A 19091-nucleotide genomic window follows, 5' to 3' on the forward strand; every position below is an offset into this window, starting at 1 on the left:
TTTATTTTTTTTGTGGTAAAACATACACAACATGAAAGTTACCATTTTACCCATTCCTAAGTGTATAATTCACTGGCATTAAGTATACTCACAATGTTGGACAACCATTATCCATTTCCTAGGAAAATACATTTTTTTAAGATCTCATTTTTATTAGTAAACATAGATAAACAACTGCTGGTTTTCAAGTACTATTATGATAACCATATATAAGCCAAAAAACATAGTCTAACAAGTGCCAATGAATTACGGAAAAATTAAGACAAAATATTTAAATTTCTTGAGTCATGCAACCTATATGTCAAAGGTGGGGAACCCCTCAAAACTAAATACCACAGAAATAGTACACCAGGATGTCAATTAAAGTCCTCTACCTTGGGAAAAGCAGCTTGTGACGCTGGTAAGCAGTAAGGTAAGGTAGCTTTGGCGCGCTCTCCCTATACTAACACGGAGGTTCTTAACCCGCGCTTGGAGGAGCCTGTAAAATGTGGCGATATGCCGTTTGGAGGATCTACGCAACTGGGGGTGGAGTAGGGAGCATGCATTGCTTTTATGCGAGTCTCAATTTTTAAAAACTATCACACTAGCAGGATGAGGCAGTGAATGCCCAGGCGAAGGCCAGGCCAGCCAAAGACAGGGAAGCCGCCGGGCTCCGAGCTCCCGGCGCAGCGCTGCGGTGTGCGGCGTGGGGGCCCAGGCGCTTGGGGATTGGAATTCCGGACCCGGCAGGAGGGGGCGGGGCCGGGGGGACAAGGCGCCGCCTCCGCCCCTTCGGGACCTGGAGGGTGCCCTTGTTTACCTCCCAGTATTTGTCACCCGAGACAAAGAGGGAAGGAAGGAGGGGCCTTCTGAGGGAAACTCCCTCGGCGGGAAGCACCTACTTTCAGAACGTTTTGTAACACCCCACGGGACGCGGGAACGGCTCCCTCCCGGCCCCCCGCGCCCTTTCTGAGGTTCCCTGCCTTGACTTCCCCGAGTTCTACGCCAACCTCAGCAACAGCGGGAGGAGCTGGGCAATCGGTTTTGCAGGGCAAACTCCAGGCTCTCCCCATTTATTACTCTCTGGGCGGCTTAGGGGAGACTCTGCAGGGCCACAGAGCAGAGCGACTACAGCTCCCAGGAGCCAACACTGCAGGGCTGAGCCGAGGCGGGAGACAGACAGGACCTAAATGGTGGTCGGAGGAAGGGCAAAGCGGACCTCTGCTGTTACCTTAGCGCCAGCAAACCGAGCCGCCGCCGTCGCCAAGCCAGGAGACCAACCCCCGGTCTCCCGACTAGGTATTTTTAAATCTGGCGGGGCTTTCCCTCCCGAGCCAACCACTCCCACCGTTTACAGTCCCAGCCAGTCAGCGTGAGGCCCGCCATTTTTCAAACCCTCTTCCCGCCGCCAATCAGGATCGAGCAGTACATTCCTCTCCTGACCGGTTCTAACGGGTCTGGGAGTTAACGACCTGGGCGACCCACCGAACCTGCTAGGCTGGGGCGTGGAGGGCGGGTCTGGTAAGACACTGGCCAATCGTTAGCCGCCGTGGCAAGGGGGCGGGGACTATCTGGGTTTGAATAATCGTCAGAACCAATCAGAGAAGTGGGGATGTGGCCTGTGGCCTAGCTCGTCAAGTTGCCGTGGCGCGGAGAACTCTGCAAAACAAGAGGCTGAGGATTGCGTTAGAGATAAACCAGTTCACGCCGGAGCCCGGTGAGGGAAGCGTCTCTGTTGGGGCCGGCCGCTCTGCAGGACTCTGAGGAAAAGCTCGCACCAGGCAAGAATACCCTCCAATACCCTCGGGTTCGTGGGCCTGCCTTTCCCCATTCCCTCAGAGCCTCTACTCGGTCTCGGCGCTGTGGCTCTCGGTGTCTGACCCGGCGAGCGGCATTTGGGGTGCGGGCCGGCGAGGGCCGGGGCTGTAGAGGGCCGGCGGGCAGTCGGAAGAGGCGGAAACTGCCCCCGCCCGGGCCCGGTTCTGGGAGTTTTCAATGTCGGTCACGAGGTGATTAGCGATTGAGTGAGGCTCGCGACGTGAAAGCCGGGGGACATTTCTGTCAGGAAAGGCGTCTTGAGGGCGCTTGCGGAGTCGCCGGACTCGTTGAAGGGCGGGAGGCGGCGTCTCGGGCCCCGGGAGCCACTTGCTGGGCGAGCGTGAGGAGTCGTCAGCCGCGGCCGCTCGGGCTGGGAGGAGGAGGAGGAGGAGGGTGCGCGCCGGGGCGGGGGCGCGGGCAGGGCGGGAGCGGATTTGGGCGGGAAGCGGAGCCCCGCCAGCGCCCGCCCTGGCAGCTGCGGGCTCCGCACCGACCCGCCGGCTTCCCCTCTCCCCCCTCCGCCCCGTCAGGTGGACGCCGATCTGTCACCATGGGTAAAGGAGACCCCAACAAGCCGCGGGGCAAAATGTCCTCGTACGCCTTCTTCGTGCAGACCTGCCGGGAAGAGCACAAGAAGAAACACCCGGACTCTTCCGTCAATTTCGCGGAATTCTCCAAGAAGTGTTCGGAGAGATGGAAGGTGAGGCGGGAGAGGGGGTGCAGGTGTGGTTTTCGGCTAGGAGGGCCTTAGGCAGGTAGGTAGTAGGCAACTCGAGAGCTTCAACTTTGCCACCCCCGATGACTCACCTGAATATCTTAAGAGTTTGAGGCAGACGATTTTAGGTTTTTACTTACATAAGACTTCGAAAGCAAAATGCAGTTAAGGAAAATGTGCTCCTTAAAGATGGTCTTCTCGTCTTTGGGTGTTTATAGGTAACAATTTTGCTGTATTCTTGGCGCTTATTTTTATGTCCACAGACCATGTCTGCAAAGGAGAAGTCGAAGTTTGAAGATATGGCAAAAAGTGACAAAGCTCGCTATGATAGGGAGATGAAAAATTACGTTCCTCCCAAAGGTGATAAGAAAGGGAAGAAAAAGGATCCCAATGCTCCTAAAAGGCCGCCGTAAGTTTAAAATAAACCAAATTGCCCCTTGGATTTTTCCTTCAGTTTATTAAGCTCTGTTGCTTCCTTTCAGATCTGCCTTTTTCCTGTTTTGCTCTGAACATCGCCCAAAGATCAAAAGTGAACACCCGGGCCTATCCATTGGGGATACTGCAAAGAAATTGGGTGAAATGTGGTCCGAGCAGTCAGCCAAAGATAAACAACCATATGAACAGAAAGCAGCTAAGCTAAAGGAGAAATATGAAAAGGTACATTGTCATCTTACTTTTTTAAAGCTGTGATTAAGACTAGGTATAGGGAATAACTGTAGAAAACTTGGGAAATTTAGTTAATCTTGTATTAATTAACGGTTGTCAGCTATGTTTTGAAAAGGCCTAATGAAAATTGTACACTTAAACACAAAGTAATCAAACCTTCCTTTTGAATGAAACCAGTGTTTGTAGCACTAGTATATTCCTGCAGACAGACTTGTAGTTACTGTGTAGTCTTTTTTTTTTTTTCCTAAAGCAGAGGGTCAAATAGTTTTATGTATATATATATATAATATGAAGGTACAGCAGGGACTATGGCACTGTGTGTGAGGTAAGAGAGTATTGTTAGTGAAAGTACTGATACTGCTGTATTGCAACCCTTGTCATTTTACACCATTAACTTGTTAAAGCCTAGAGGGATAAGTGCTCTTAACACTTAGACTGGCTACCTTTTGGACAGTTATCAGGGTTATTGGTCAATCATCTTCGATTGTTTACAAGTAAGTGGTTTTCACAGTTGAGTAATGACACCGGATGCTTACTTTATTTTTTTTTTTAACAATATTTCAGGATATTGCTGCATATCGTGCCAAGGGCAAAAGTGAAGCAGGAAAGAAGGGCCCTGGCAGGCCAACAGGCTCAAAGAAGAAGAATGAACCAGAAGATGAGGAGGAGGAGGAGGAGGAGGAAGAAGATGAAGATGAGGAGGAAGAGGATGAAGATGAAGAATAAATGGCTATCCTTTAATGATGCGTGTGGAATGTGCGTGTGTGCTCAGGCAATTGTTTTGCTAAGAATGTGAATTCAAGTGCAGCTCAATATTAGCTTCAGTATAAAAACTGTACAGATTTTTGTATAGCTGATAAGATTCTCTGTAGAGAAAATACTTTTAAAAAATTGCAGGTTGTAGCTTTTTGACGGGCTACTACATAGTTAGATTTTACAGCTTCTGATGTTGAATGTTCCTAAATATTTAATGGTTTTTTTTAATTTTTTGTGTATGGTAGCACAGCAAACTTGTAGGAATTAGTATCAATAGCAAATTTTGGGTTTTTTAGGATGTTGCATTTTGTTTTTTTAAAAAAAATTTTGTAATAAAATTATGTATATTATTTCTATTGTCTTTGTCTTAATATGCTAAGTTAATTTTCACTTTAAAAAAGCCATTTGAAGACCAGAGGTGTGTTGATTTTTTTTCAGTATTTCTGCCTAATAGTTCTTAGACACAGTTGACCTAGTAAAATGTTTGAGGATTAAAAGAAAACCAAACATGCTCATATTTGCAAAATGTTCTTTAAAAGTTATATGTGGAATTCAGTGAACTTTGTAAGAATTTATGCAGTTTTACAGAACGATTAAGTTTTATACTTGACATTTCTGTTTGTTCATTAGCTAACTTGTTCCTCAGGAATTTTTTTTTTTTTTTTTTTTTTTTTGAGATGGAATCTCACTCTGTCACCCAGGCTGGAATGCAATGGCACAATCCCAGCTCACTGCAACCTCTGCGTCCCAGGTTCAAGTGATTTTTCTGTCTCAACCTCCCTAGTAGCTGGGGGTACAGGCATGTGCCACCAAGCCCAGCTAATTTTTTTGTATTTTTAGTGGCCTCATGTTGGTGAGGCTGGTCTTGAACTGACTTCAAATGATCCGCCCACCTCAGCCTCCCAAAATGCTGGGATTAACAGGTGTTAGCCACTGCGCCTGGCCTAGTATATTGTTTAACAACAGTTTATTTTGGGTGAGAAATTCTCTTTAATGTGAAGAAGAAAGCTAGAATGTGAATTCATATCTAAAAGGACAAACAAAAAAAATTCAGTAACAAGATTAAGTTTTCTGCTATTAAGTTGAGCTATTTCAAGATAGAATACTAGATTAGGTTTCGAATTACAGTAGTCCCTCCTTATCTGTGGGGGTGTAAGACCCACAGTGGATGCCTGAAGGTGCCAAGAGTACTGAAGCCTTGTTTTTTCCTATACATAACTGTGATTAATTTATAAATTAGGCACAGTAAGAGATTAACAGCAATAATGAGAACATTTATAACTAATAAGTTATGTGAATGTGGTCTCTGAAAATACTGTACTGTGGGAAAGTGAAACAATGGTAAGGGAGGACTACTGTGTATCTTCATTTTGGTCTTAAGCTTTAGAATTATGGGTAACTAAAACCGTTTGAGATGTTATATTCCATGACTGATTTAAACTTACCTAGGAATTGTATTATTTATGGGGAAGGCAGTTATTTTTAAAATGCTTGTTTAAGGAAGCAGTTGCTGTATTTGAATTAAGATAACTTTCAGTAGAGATTATTAGCGAAGGCTGACCAGGTTCACTACGTGCTTATAGAAGTAAGCTATTTGTTGACAATTTTAGAGTTAAATTTGACAGTCTTGGTTACCTACCAAACTTTAAGATAGAAGTCAAGATTTCTGTTACCCAACCATGAGAGCTTTGGTTGTCTTATGTCATATTTGATAAGGATAGTCCTCTGTTAAATAGTGAGATATTAGAACAAATGGACTTAAGTAAAATCTTCAGTCATCTTTATGATTGCCCTCTATTATATTCTGAGTGGGAGAGGCCTCCCAAAGCCATGAAAGAATTGATAAATTGGCCTACCTAAAAATAAGAAATCTTACATTCAGACTTGGGGCTTTCACTTACCATAAGATGAAAACTAATTTTCAGTGTTTCCCCGTGTTAGGTGACTTAATATGCTAAAACATTTGGGGTAATCTATTTTAGATACATACCTGTGTCTGGGACCTAGTTCCCTAGCTCTACCAAATGCTAGCAGTATGAACTTTATGTACTTACAGTTTTTTATGGTCGAAGTGTTATTTTAAAGTAGTAACTATTGCATAAAGGATATCAGATAAGAGTTTCTAAAACCGAAATAGAGTAATAGTTTGTTTCCTTAAGAATTTCTAAATATATTAATTAGATCCAAGAGGCACACTTGTTGGGTTCCTTGTCACCTTTCTTGGAGCCTGTGACTTCCTTCATTCTCTTTTCCATAAAATATATTTAAGTTTCTAAGCTAAGAACAACTATTGTTTTAATCAAGAGTACCTCCAGAATGAACTCAGGATTTGAGATGGGTCCTTCCTGGCTCATGTTTGATATTCTTGTAAGTGTGGATCAAAATTCAACCTCAAAATTCTCAATAATCAAGACCAGGTGACTTCAAGGAGTGAACACATTGGAAAGCACTGAAACGAGGGCAAGAATTAGATCTCACACCAGCCACAACTTGGAGGTGTGTTTCTGAAATCTTTTTTCTTTTTAAAAACATATCTTAATAATTCAGAATGTAAAAGGATATGTAATAGTTTATACCCTTTCTTGATTCTGCTACCCTGTCCCAGGAAGCAATGCCAACAATGCAATAATCCTTTAAGGAAGACATAGGTGTAAAAAATATATGTATGTATATGTTACAGTGTTACATAGAAGCTTCCTATATACAAGTATATTCTTCATCTCACCATTTTGGAGATTGTTTTCAGTATGACAGTAACAGAGCTGCCATTTTCCTTTAAATAGCTATCTATAGTATCCCATTGAATAGATCATAATTTAACCAGTTCCTTAAGGATAATAGGATAATTATGGTTTTTGTTTTGTTTTTGTTTTATATAAATATTTTTTAAGAACACCGTTGCTGGGTATGGTGGCTCACGCCTATAATCCCAGCACTTTGGGAGTCTGAGGTGGGAAGATCACTTGAGCCCAGGAGTTTGAGACTAGTCTAGGCAACATAGACCTTGTCTCTACCAAAAATACAAAAATTAGTTGGGCATGGTGGTGCATGCCTGTGGTCCCAGCTATTTGGGAGGCTGAGGTGGATCACTTGAGCCTGGGATGTCCAGGCTATAAGCTGTGATTGTGCCACTGCACTCCAGCCTGGGCAACAAACCAAAACTTGGTCTGAAAAAACAAAACCATGTGATGTCACATGTGAAAAAAGACCTACAAGTGAAGTAGCTGGGCCAAAAGACATGCACATTTAAAAATGTGCTAATTATACTAGCTAAAACCTGTACTTAATATATGCCAGAAACTGCTCTGGTGCTTTGTTAACGGAGCCTGCTAAACAAAACTGCTTGTCAATAGAAGTTGTACTATGCTAAGCAATGAAATGTTTTAGAGTGCCTGTTTCCTCATCTCAGCAACATAATAGTTCTCAAACATCTTAGTCTTTGTTATTCTGATATAGATAAAATGTTTTCTATTACGAGTTTAGTTGTTTCTTTTTTTTATGTTTAAGCGCCATTTGTGGAGCCTAGCGCGGTGGCTCATGCCTATAATCCCAGCACTTTAGGAGGCTGAGGCAGGCGGATCACTTGAGGTCAGGAGTTCGAAACCAGCCTGGCCAAAATGGTGAAACCCTGTCTCTACTAAAATACAAAAACATTATCCGGGTGTAGTGGCAGGCACCTGTAATCCCAGCCACTTGGGAGGCTGAGGCAGGAAAATCGCTTGAACCCGGGAGGTGGAGGTTGCAGTGAGTAGAGATCACGCCACTACACTCCAGCCTGGGTGACAAGAGCAAGACTCCGTTTCAAAAAAAAAGAAAAAACCATTTGTATTATTTCCTGTGGTCTTTTCTCATTGGTCTTTTTATTAATAGCTTTTGGTAATACCATATATTAAGGAAAATGACCTTTTTGAGTTTATGATGCTTTTTTCATGCAGAGATTTCTTTATGTAGGCAAATTTAGCAATTCTTTCACTGAAAACTTTTCCAGTGAGGTCCTTCCCACTCAAAGATCATAAATCTACAAGACTATAAAAACAATTATCCTTTGTTTTCTTTTTTAAAATTTTTGATTAAACCTTTGATCCTTCTGGAATTAATTTTGGTGCAAGGACTGAAGTAGGGGCTCACGTTTCCTTCCCAATGTCAACCACTACTTTTGGTCTTTTAATCTATAAAAGCAGGGCACTGGGTTAGAATTTCCTAAATTCTCTTATATATCAAAGCACTCACTGCAAACTTGATCAATAGAGGAAAGTATGCTTTTTTTTGTATTTTTTACCAGTTTCACTTACTGTAAATCGTAAGATTGTCTTATAATAGTAGAAAAATAGCATTATCTTAAACCTGGATTTTTATTACTAAATATATCACTAAAAATGCTTTACCAAGCAGTAATGATTTTATTTCTTGGGGAATAAAATCAGGAAAGCTAAAGGAGCTGCTATGCCACTGTGTAAGATCTAGTCCTTTAAAAATGAAATTTCATACCTCACCATGTTTGGATTAGTTCTTCATGAGATTCCTGTTGGAGACTGACAGTTTTAGAGAAAGGCAGAGTATTGACATTAGGACGTGCCAAGACTTATAGAGACTAGCCAGGGAAAAGGACTGGATGTGGTGAAGTGAAGAACATTTCGAAAGTAAGCTCTGTGAGAGCAGTAAAACTTTCACTTTTGTATACTGCTTTGTCTGTAATGCAAGAAACAGTGTTCTATGCATGTTTGTAAATGTACAAATAACCAGGTTAAAGGGGATAGCCACCATTTAGCTCAGTCCCATTGCTAGATGGAAATGTGAATATAGGATTCCCAGATCTCTCAAATTTTCAAGTGGAACTAGAACTCTGTTGAATTCTGAATTTTAAATACAGTATTGGCAATGAATTCCAATTTTGGGGTCAAAACATGTCTATAGGTCAGATTCTGCCCAAAGGTCACTAGTTTGCCACTTCTATAAATTAAATAGTATAGGTAAATAAAAGTTTAATAATTTTTACTTGAGTCAGGTCCAAGGTTAATAAAAGTTTATATATACTTTACAGCTAACCATTGTCTTTATAGGTCAGAAACCCTCCTTGCCCTGATTGGAAACTCAACTTATCCTGCAGCAAAGGTAAATAAAAATGTTTCAATGAAACTTCATTGTGCTCCTGGGCCTTTATTCTTCAAGAGTTAACAGTGCAGACTTCTAGTGATCTTCATCCTGGGTGTTGCCACATCTACAGAATAGTGACTCAGGAGTGCAATAGACTGTCGCATTAAAAGGAAAGAAAAATAACTTTTCAGCTTATGTAGCACTAAATTTTGGAACTGGAAATGGCCTTTATATCATCTAGTCTTTCATTAGAAAGGCGGGACAATTAACTTGGACATTGTCCTCGGGCAGGTAAGAGATAGTAAAATACCATAATCCATTCATATTTGTGTAATTCTTTGATTCTCCACGTTTTTTCCAAAAGAAAGATTAATGGCTTATACAAAGAAAAACAAGAACAAAATATACAAAGAGAAAAAAACAAGGTTATGAAAGAAATTAAAAGCAAGGTAGTGAAGCACGAGCTTGAATAGGGCTCTGTTTTTCTTACTGGTTTTGTAACATCAGACAACTCATGTAACCTTTCGGTTTCCTCATCTGTAGAATTTGAACGTTTTTGGTGATTAAATGAGGTAATACGTTTAAGACACTTATCCTGGTGGCAAGAAATAGCAAATGCTCGATAAATATTAGCTAAAAGTATACATGCCAATATACATGGGTTAATACAGATACCATGATGGAGTATTAGATTCATTTCTAGCTGACTGCAGCCTTCAGGTCCGGACTCAAGTGATCCTTCTGCCTCAGTCTTTCAAGCAGCTGGGACCACAGATGTGTGCCACCACACATGGCTAGGTTGCCCAGGCGGGTCTTAAACTCCTGGGCTCAAGCAATCCTCTCCCTTGGCCTCCCAAAGTGCTGCGATTACAGGTGTGAGCCGCTGTTCCCAGCCCTGAGGTTCTTGATAGTCTAGGTAGAGAGAAAAATTAAGTAAGTTATGTGGAAAACATACATTCTTTAGGAGAGTTTTTCCTGGCACCAAATAAATACTCATCCCACAGAGTTAGAGGGATATTGAGTACTGGACTTGATTATGTCCTTGACCCCAGTACTAAATTTGTGAACTTGGACAAGTTATTTAACCTATCATGTATAAATGTATAACATACTGTATGTTTACTTTTAGTCACTTTTGATATTGGTAAACAGTGATGAATAAAGTGTTTTGGGAAGTGCCTTTTTCATTCAATCCTGTACACCTAAAACTTGTTTATAACAGTTTATTCATATTCATTTCTGTAATACTCCATTGTGATTATATCATAATTCATCCTGTCTCCTGTTGATGGGCATTTAGGTTGCTGCCAGGGTTTTTGCTATTGCAAATGGCACTGATATGAAAATTCCTGTAGAGCTCTCCTGACACTCAAGGGTACTTCCCCTCCAATAACCTGGATAGTAGATTCTAGCTGTTTCAGCAGCCAGAAACCTCCACTCTGCCTCCTCAGTTCAGCAGTATCACCATTCTGAGCTGCATTCCTTGTACCATGTTTGGGAATGTCTTCCCAAGGAGACAGACGTGGTGAACCTGGGGTTCACCTTGTGTATTTCCTTTCTTTTAGATACCAGTCTGCTTTGACTAGTATCCAATTCCTGAAAACAGTTGCTTCATATATTTTGTCCAGTATTAACTGTTGTTTAGGGTAGCAAGATAAGTCTACTTCCAATTATAGCCGGAAGTGGAAGTCTATTCATCCGTATTTTCTACTCAAAGTTTTAGTTTTGTTTTGGGTAATTCTTAATACAGCTGTTTTATTTGCTCAAACCAAAAGCCCAGGAGAAATTTCATTTAAAGATAATTTAAAGGATACAATATCTTAGATATTCTTCAAGATGCACTTAGTTCTATCCAAGGATTGAAAACACAGTTTCATAATGCTCAACACGTTTTAAAAAGTGCTTTCACATGGAATAATTTTCACATACCTAAACTATTGACCTGTTAGATATCTGACTCTCTGGTGAAGTACTTGTCATGTTTTCCATTGAATTATATATGGATTTTTTTCCCAATTACTTTATGTTCAGAAATGAAATATATTCCAAGATCCCTATGAGAAACTTAAGAAATAAAGGAACTCCCATTTATTCTAGTCTGGTGCTATGTCACTTTTAAAAATTTCTTAGTCTACCTCTACAGCAGCTAAGAATTGAGAGATATGACAATAGACAGGTCAGTTGAGAGAAAGTTTCCCAAATCAACACAGCCACTTACTTGAATCTGTTAGCAACCGTATCTTCTCTTGAAATGTGTTTTGTACCACAAGGTCCTGTGGACTATTTCTAATTTCATTGTGATAGGCTTCCCTTCTCTTCATTTTTCTCCACTTAACCTGATCTGTCAGGTTGTAAACAAATTTGATTTAAAGGCATTTTTGCTTCTAACAGGCAATTCTATAGTAGCATATACTGCCAAGAAGGATATATGTTGCTGGGGTAATTTTTGTAATTAAAAAAGTATAAACTTAAAAAATTGGTATACATAGGCTAACAGGTAAAAGTAAACCTTTGTTTCCTTCCGACAGATACATAAGCTCTGAGTATTCTAAGCATGTGTAACAGAATGCTAAGCAACACTGAAGCACTTACTCAACTAATAACTGTGGTCTATAATACTTTAGGTATTAAGTGTGTCTTGTAAATAGTAAAATCAAGTAATTCTTTCAAATGTGCAGTGTTTAGATTTGAAATGATTACAAGCACCAAAAAAAACCCATGAATTAAAATACAATATTTTATTTTTTGTCACCTAAAAAACAAGCAACCCAGAATTAAGATATACATAAGTTTCTCAAATTTACCCTAATAAAATTTTGAATATTTATACAATTTCTACAGAAACATACAGTGTATCAAAATCTGCATAAATCAAATTTATAAAATGTGTAGAAATGCATAGTGATATTATCAACTTACAAAGCAAGGAAATGGGAATTATTTCCAAAGCAGCCTACAGTAGAAAATAGTCATTATGGCAGCAGCTTCTGATGTTTTTGTTTGGTAAGTTTTCTGATTTCAATATATAGAATCGTATTCATAGAGTATCTTCTTTTAACGAATTGCACAAAGTACCCATTTAAAATTTACATGCACAGTTCATCGCCACCTTTCTTAGGCCTATGCATAGTTAATAAGGTTATAATCTACTCAACATGGAAAATGGAGCCTATCTGCAAACACACAAGTAATTAAAGTACCAATTCTCTCTTAAAGTTTTTTTTTATAGTTGATTTATTTTGCAATTATAAATGTTAAACATCCCTAGAGATGAAAGTTAAAATGGCTGATCACAGATCAGTAGCAAAATACAAATTGACAATTCAAAATTATAAATAAAACTGTTGAGGATGTTTAACTTTGACTCTCCAAATTTAAGAGCTAAGCTTGGAAGAAACAAATTCATAGGTTATATTTCCCTCTTAAATTAAAAAACAAACTTCCTCTGGCAGTAGTTTGTGAATTCCTTTCATTGTAATGATACTATGATTACACGATCAAAAATGCTTAACTTACTTGCCATTCTGCTCACATCATCACAGTTTTTTTTTTGTTTTTTTTTTAAAGCACTCAATGTAGGCATTTTAATCTTTTGGGTAACAACAGAGTATCTTTTGAGAAATTAAAATTGAATTGACCATTTGCAATATTTGGTTTTCGTAAAAGGGACTGTCTTAGTAAATATTTAAATCCAAATAAATCTTCTGTTCACTGGAAAAACATTAATAAAAATACACTTCCTAAAAAGAAATTAAGAAACACTAGGGAACACCTAATCTAACAGAAAGTAGTTCACATTTGTTAATAAACTGTATTTTTAAATAGTCCTTTGTTTTTAAATTTTAAAAACATGCAGATAATGTCATTTGGATGAAAATATAAATGAAACATCAATTCACTCTTGGCTTCACAGGTTGCACAGCTTAGGTTATAATGCACACAAGTTTTATAAGGCCTAATCTAACAAGGGCTTGGAAAGTCTTACCTCAGTCAGAATGAACCTTTGACGTGTTTATAGCGGTGTTTTGTTGTTGTTGTCACCCTCCCTTTCAAGGGATAACAATAACAACTGATAATAGTTCTCTATAGTGACAGGTATTAGAGAAAAGTAAATCCCAAATGTCAGTGGACAATTTTTCTCTAGTTGGAAGACTCCTTTGCAATCCTAGAAGTAGGTATGGACAGAGGGCACTGGGAATGCCAGTAGGTAAGGGAGTGAATACTACACAACTTCCAACCCTATGGGATAGCCTTGGGATGTTCCATATTGTCATTTCTTTTTCAAGCCATACAACATTCAACTTTATAGCAAATGGCAGCACATAAATTCATTTCTGAGTAGTAAAAGTATTCCCCATACAGGTGACAAGTCCATCATTACCATTCTATAAATTTCATCACAAGCTCTTGAAATATATACTGAGAAATGAAAGAGGCACTAAATGTGTTGAAATTCACCTTTCAAAAAAGCAGCATGACTGTGAAGGAAGGCCACCTTGGCTAATAACCTGTGGCAGTGCTTCAAAAAGATGTAAAATTAAATAAAGACACAACAGGTTGATAATCACCAAGTTATATATGAAAGTCTGGCTACTCCAACCTTTTTTCAAGTGTGTTAAAAGTAAAAATCAAACTGCCTTTCAGACCCCTGAGTGTAATCCCAAAGAAGACAACATGCTTTAACTCTGTCTAATAAAACAGAGCTAAAGGCACAAATTACCAACATCATCTTAAAACAAAACAAAAAGATGTAAACATCTACAAAGTTTAAGGTAAAAGCAGTCTTGTAAACAGTAACTGCAGATGATAATGTTATTGTAAAATCACAGTTTATCAATGTCCTTCAAACTGATCAGGAGGTTCCAGGTTTGGAGCTGTACAGAGTTAATAACAATAGTTGCAGCAGGTTTCAGGCGGTTTTCAGTCCTGTATAAATTTACTTGTCAGTAGGTAGGTTATTTGTTTCTTTTATTCTCTCTAAACACTATGGATGTTATTCATTTCCCATTTTTGAGTCGTTTTACTGGAGTCACAATTGGAGATGAATACTTGATGCAGGACCTCTGAGCGATCTAAGCACTTTCCTGAAGGAATATGAGTAAATCTGTGCAGGTTCTGGAAAACACAGTAAGAAAAAAGTTTCAAATTTGGACTCTTGATAGCACTGACATCAGAAATCATCACTTGGCTTTCATAAGGAAACAGTTTAAGCAAATGGACAAGCTTATCAACCACACCTCAGACTTTGGATTTCTCTTGATTGTCAGTTTTGCAAGTCCTAAGATCTTTCATTGTTAAGTCACAACATACTGCTGGTATCTCACATTCAATGTGTACAAACCTAAATTCATTATCTGCCCCTCCAAATCTATGTCTCTTGTTTCTATCCTGGCTAATGACAATCCCAGCTTTCTAGTCCTTAGGAAATACTGCACTTTCCCTCATTCATTCACATTACACCAGTCACTAAGGATGGATATGTGCAATGTCTCTGGTTTATATTCCTTCCCATCGCCACTGCAGATGCCCTGGTTTGGCCCTCACCATATGTTGTAGGTTTCTTCAATATAGCTCAGAGCTTCTCAAAGTCTGGTCCTCAGACTATCCAGGATTGGGTCTGTAAGGCCAAAACTATTTTCATAGTAATACAAAGACTCCATTGCCTTTTCACTTTAGCGACATTTATACTGATGGTGCGAAAGCAATGGTGAGTAAAACTGATGGTGCCTTAGCATGAATCAAACTATGCTAGTACCTGTAGTTGTACTGTTCATTGCCACACACAGTTAAAAAGTAAATGCCGGTTTCACTTAAGGATGTCACTGATGAAGCAGTAAAACATTAATTTTATTCAATCTTGACCCCTGATATACTTAAAAAAAAATTCTATGAGATGAAGTGGGAAGTACGTATCAAGTACTTCCATATAATGAGGTACAATGCTCAAGGATACCAGTCTACATTGCAAGTAAGTTTTAAGAAACTACTACTTATTAAGTTGTGGTGTGCAATAAAAAAATAGCCACAATTATATGAAAGGCTATTAAATTACTCCCTCTCTTTACGAACTGTATGCTTGTGTGGGGCTGGGTTTTCCTCATATATTGAATGAAAGCAACATATCGGATCAGACCGAATGAAGCAGGAGTATGAGAATCCGAATCCAGCTGTCTTCTTCGATTAAACTATACATTAAAGGGATTTGCAAAAATACAGAATTTCATTCTTCTCACTATTTTTTGTGGGTAAACAGTTATTTTTCACTAAAAATGTCATTTAAATTAGTGTTTAGTAGGTATATTATTGTTACTTTTAGATGAATTAATATATAAAAATTTTACAAATTTCTCAGACAATTTCCAATTCTGGAAATATTGTTAGTGATAACCTACATAAACAAAAGCAATTTGGGGCTGGGGGAGTTCAATAATTTTTAAGAGTGTAAAGGGAATCCAGAAGACAAAGTTTGAGAACTGCTGCTCAAGCTGATCTTGTTGCTTCATCAGTCCATACCTTACATTTCCAGATTATTTTCCTAAAAGTAGCCATTGTTTCCCATCACTACCTTTCTCAAAGAAGGTCAGTCCCTCTCCAAAACTTAAAATATGAAGTTCGGTACTCTTTCCTCCAAGCACAATTTAGGAATACCAAATGAAATGCAATTCTTTGAATTTTCTACATGTTTTCATGCCACGTCTTTGCTCATCCAGTCTTTCTTATTTACTTTCCATGGAAAGCCTTTTTACACTTCAGGACTTGTGCAATGACACTTCCTCTATGAAACTCCTCAGCAGTAATTCCCCCCATGAATCACTCTTTTCTGTCCTATGGCATTTTGCTTATCTCTATTTTTGCATTTCTTTCTTCTCTGCCATTATATAATAGTGTGCTTTAGCTACATTTTTGAACTCCCCTACAGTCTAACACATCATTGGTCCCCAAGTGAATATTTAGTAATATCTAACACACAAATGTATATTCAGTGCTGTGTCCTTTAAAATACCTAAAACATGTTATGTGTCATTTTTTGGTCAATTCCTTCTTGATGTAGTTTCTGGTGTGTTAGCCTTCTTTTACTATTTTGCTAATATTGTTCTCATTGACCCCTACTATTTATTGCTATTATATTTCATTTTTCTTTGTGAAAATAAATGCTCCAGTCTTTAAGGTTTATGCTATTCTTCTCCTTCCTAACTTGTTGTAAGAAACAAAATCATCAGGTGATACATGCTTATCACTTCCTGTAAATGACAATAACAGGGAATGTTAAGCTAAGTCATATCATTATTACATAGCAAACAAGTGCTTGCTTGCATGACAGATGGGATATGATAACAAATACTGGGTGAGTAAATAAAATGGAGGGTTGACAGATTTTTTAGTGTGAGGCAGCTTTCCCCACTTTTTGTTTCATAATGCATTGATTTATGTTAGCCAAATCTGGAATTTGAAAACTATACATAAATCTATTAATATGTTGTAATCCTCAACTTGCCACAGAGCTTTAAATACTCACAGCTGAAACACAAAGCTGCCCCAGCAGTGTCACGTGAATAACTAAATTTGACCATTAAAGCAAGCAACTAGCTACATTTATCCCACTGTATTTAGCACCCAACAATGATAAAAATGAAAGCGTAGATTTTAAGTTTTCTTTGTTTGTCTCTATCTCCACCTGCTGGGCGATATCAAATATTAACCAAATTTTTTAATAGTATAAACATATTTTACTCTAATGAATGATTCACTTAAATTTCAAAAATCAGATTTTGATGTGAGCAATGGTGATGACTGCCTCATAGAACACTGACTTTCTTGTATTACTAAAATTAGCAGTGCTCGTCATAGACATCATCGTGGCCTCATTACATGACAATATTGTACGAGAGAACAAAAGTGATGCCTCATTATAGAACAATGAGTCATCCAGTGCTCAGGAAAACCTATGCAAGTGACTAAATGAGAGGAAAATGCAAGTGAATTTGAATGCAGGTTTTAAGATTTATTTATTGAAATTCCACATGCTAGATGTTATTGAAAATGAAATAGCATATAATATTTCAGAAGTTAAAATGCAGAATACCTTGAAGTACTGCCATTCCTTAAATTCATTTAGATTACAATGTGTAATCATAACTTTTGATCCATCAGCCCCCTTTGTCAAACACTGGTCATACTGCATGAGTTGATTTGCTTCGTTGATTCTGAAAAGCTGTAAAAGGAAAAGACAGAAATAAGTAACAGAGGCATCTTCCCTGCTGATGTACATTTGAAAAGAAAGAAACTTAACTCCTATCATTAAATTGAATGACTAACTTGTTTTTCCATCATTTTTCTGTTTAGAACTGTAAGTCCACAGACAAATTATATTTATTTTGATGTTAATAAAGAGTCTTATTAACACTGAAATCATTAAGTTCTGTAGTCTCTAAGATACCAAATGGGTCACTAACACCAATTTATTAAGTACCAACAATGTGAGAAAATGAAAAGGCAAAAACATACCCACATAAGTAAGAGAATATATGAGTGAAATACACATTACTGGCAGTAACACTCTATTGGCAAAAAGATGAGGATTAGTGAACAATATTTGCAAAAAATTGTTAGGGAGTTAGGCTTACATAGTTATGGTAGTGACATATACTCCCACAGGAATATATTTTACTCTCTTATATTAGACATTAATTCTAGATCCTGACTGCTTACGTGAAAACCAATACTGCCATTATTCCCATCATCTAAGTGAATGTTTTAACACTGTCAATTTTTTTACAGAATGTTTTACTTTATCAAAACAAACAAAATTACCAAATCGAAAACCAAAGTACAAAGATCATTCTGTGATCAATAAACCTGATGGCCCTCAATGCGGAACAATTTAAACACAAAGTAAGGTGGTTTACCTGATTCCCTCCCATCCTGTGGCAGGGTCCTAGTTCAACAAAGCCTCCATTTGTTTTTCCCATGCTATCAATGCAGTAAGCAGTTTCAAAGCCTCTGATCTAAGAAAATGAACAAAGATGCAAAAAGCAGGCAACAGTTTAGTTTTTAATGAACTCTGGCATCAGAATTTAACATTTCATGGTAAATTTACAGTTTACAGGGAAAATCTGGGTATGCATAGTGACAGGTTATTACTGTATTATCAATCTTTACATAGTTTTGAAATCATTTATGGTCTTGAAGTCAACACTGGAACGGGTTCTTTCTCTAAGAGCAAAGGACTATAAATTTCCATAAAATACCATAGAGAAAAAAAACAGTTACCATTAAATACAATTTCAGAATCACAGTAATTTATGTGAATGAGAAGCAAATAGAGCAAACCACAGTGGTAACAGACACTGGCCCTAGATATCGAGAAGAGACTGGATTTGGAAGCTGTGCAGCACTTTTGGTAGCTGCCTCGAGGGGCCTAGGGTGCACAGGTCATGCATGGCACAGGCTCGGGCAGTGAGGCTTTTCTCTATCAACATACATGAAAAGCAAACACAGGTTTCCATCTTTGGAATGTACATTTTGTATGAAAATAACTATTTTTGGAAAAACCATGTATTTCTCTGAATTATAAATCACTACAGTATTTGGATAAAATGTTTTATTCTTGCATTCAGTCAGCAAATACTGACTGTGCACCTATGATGATAAGAGGTTTTGAGGATACGAAGAGGAGCAAGTCATGGTCCTCACCGCCTATAGACAGACAGAGGGGTAGTGGCCAGTTAGGACAGAGGCATGAATGTGCAGAGGAAGAGCTGCTCACCCTGCCTGGAGGAGCTCCAAAGACTGCCCCAAGAGACACCTTTAAAACAGGTAGGGGTTTACCCTGGAATGTTAAGGAGCTGCCGAGAAATGAAGTATAAAGTGCAGATGTCAGAATGGGAAGAGGTTAAACTGAAGATATACTTGGGAGTGAGATAGTAAAAGGAGGACAGAAAATTCCATTCATTCATTCATGTATTTATTCAATCACCAAATATTGAGTACCTGATGTGTGCCAGGCATGTTGTAGGCTCTGAAACACTAGTGAACAAAATGAAGACCCCCTACCTCAGTAATG

The 19091-nt window shown here is 38.6% G+C and overlaps 2 protein-coding genes across 5 annotated transcripts in view; one reads left to right on the forward strand and one right to left on the reverse strand.

Moving 5' to 3' along the window:
- Window positions 1–1587: 1587 nt before the first annotated feature.
- Window positions 1588–4288, forward strand: HMGB2 (high mobility group box 2). Of its 3 annotated transcripts, none has more exons than XM_011986084.1 (5): window positions 1588–1760; window positions 2328–2497; window positions 2776–2921; window positions 2995–3169; window positions 3743–4288. In XM_011986084.1, exons 2-5 carry the CDS (start codon window positions 2348–2350, stop codon window positions 3902–3904), a joined length of 633 nt encoding a protein of 210 aa, XP_011841474.1. In that variant the 5' UTR covers window positions 1588–1760; window positions 2328–2347; the 3' UTR covers window positions 3905–4288. The 3 variants fall into 3 exon arrangements, with proteins under 3 accessions (XP_011841474.1, XP_011841476.1, XP_011841477.1); XM_011986086.1 differs by having other exon boundaries at window positions 1641–1786; window positions 3743–4286; XM_011986087.1 differs by lacking the exon at window positions 1588–1760 and adding an exon at window positions 1789–1988 and having other exon boundaries at window positions 3743–4286.
- Window positions 4289–11747: 7459 nt separating this feature from the next.
- The window catches only part of GALNT7 (polypeptide N-acetylgalactosaminyltransferase 7), a 170390-nt gene continuing 163046 nt past the window's right edge, over window positions 11748–19091 (reverse strand). For both annotated transcript variants that reach the window (XM_011986088.1, XM_011986089.1), the window contains exons 10-12: window positions 17935–18033; window positions 17112–17240; window positions 11748–14143 (exon numbers count right to left, since the gene is read on the reverse strand). In XM_011986088.1, coding sequence (XP_011841478.1) covers window positions 14006–14143; window positions 17112–17240; window positions 17935–18033 — 366 coding nt within the window. In that variant the 3' untranslated portion in view covers window positions 11748–14005. The remainder of the gene's footprint in view (window positions 14144–17111; window positions 17241–17934; window positions 18034–19091) is intronic.

Source organism: Mandrillus leucophaeus, unplaced genomic scaffold, assembly GCF_000951045.1.
Source record: "Mandrillus leucophaeus isolate KB7577 unplaced genomic scaffold, Mleu.le_1.0 Scaffold292, whole genome shotgun sequence".
Taxonomy (NCBI): domain Eukaryota; kingdom Metazoa; phylum Chordata; class Mammalia; order Primates; family Cercopithecidae; genus Mandrillus; species Mandrillus leucophaeus.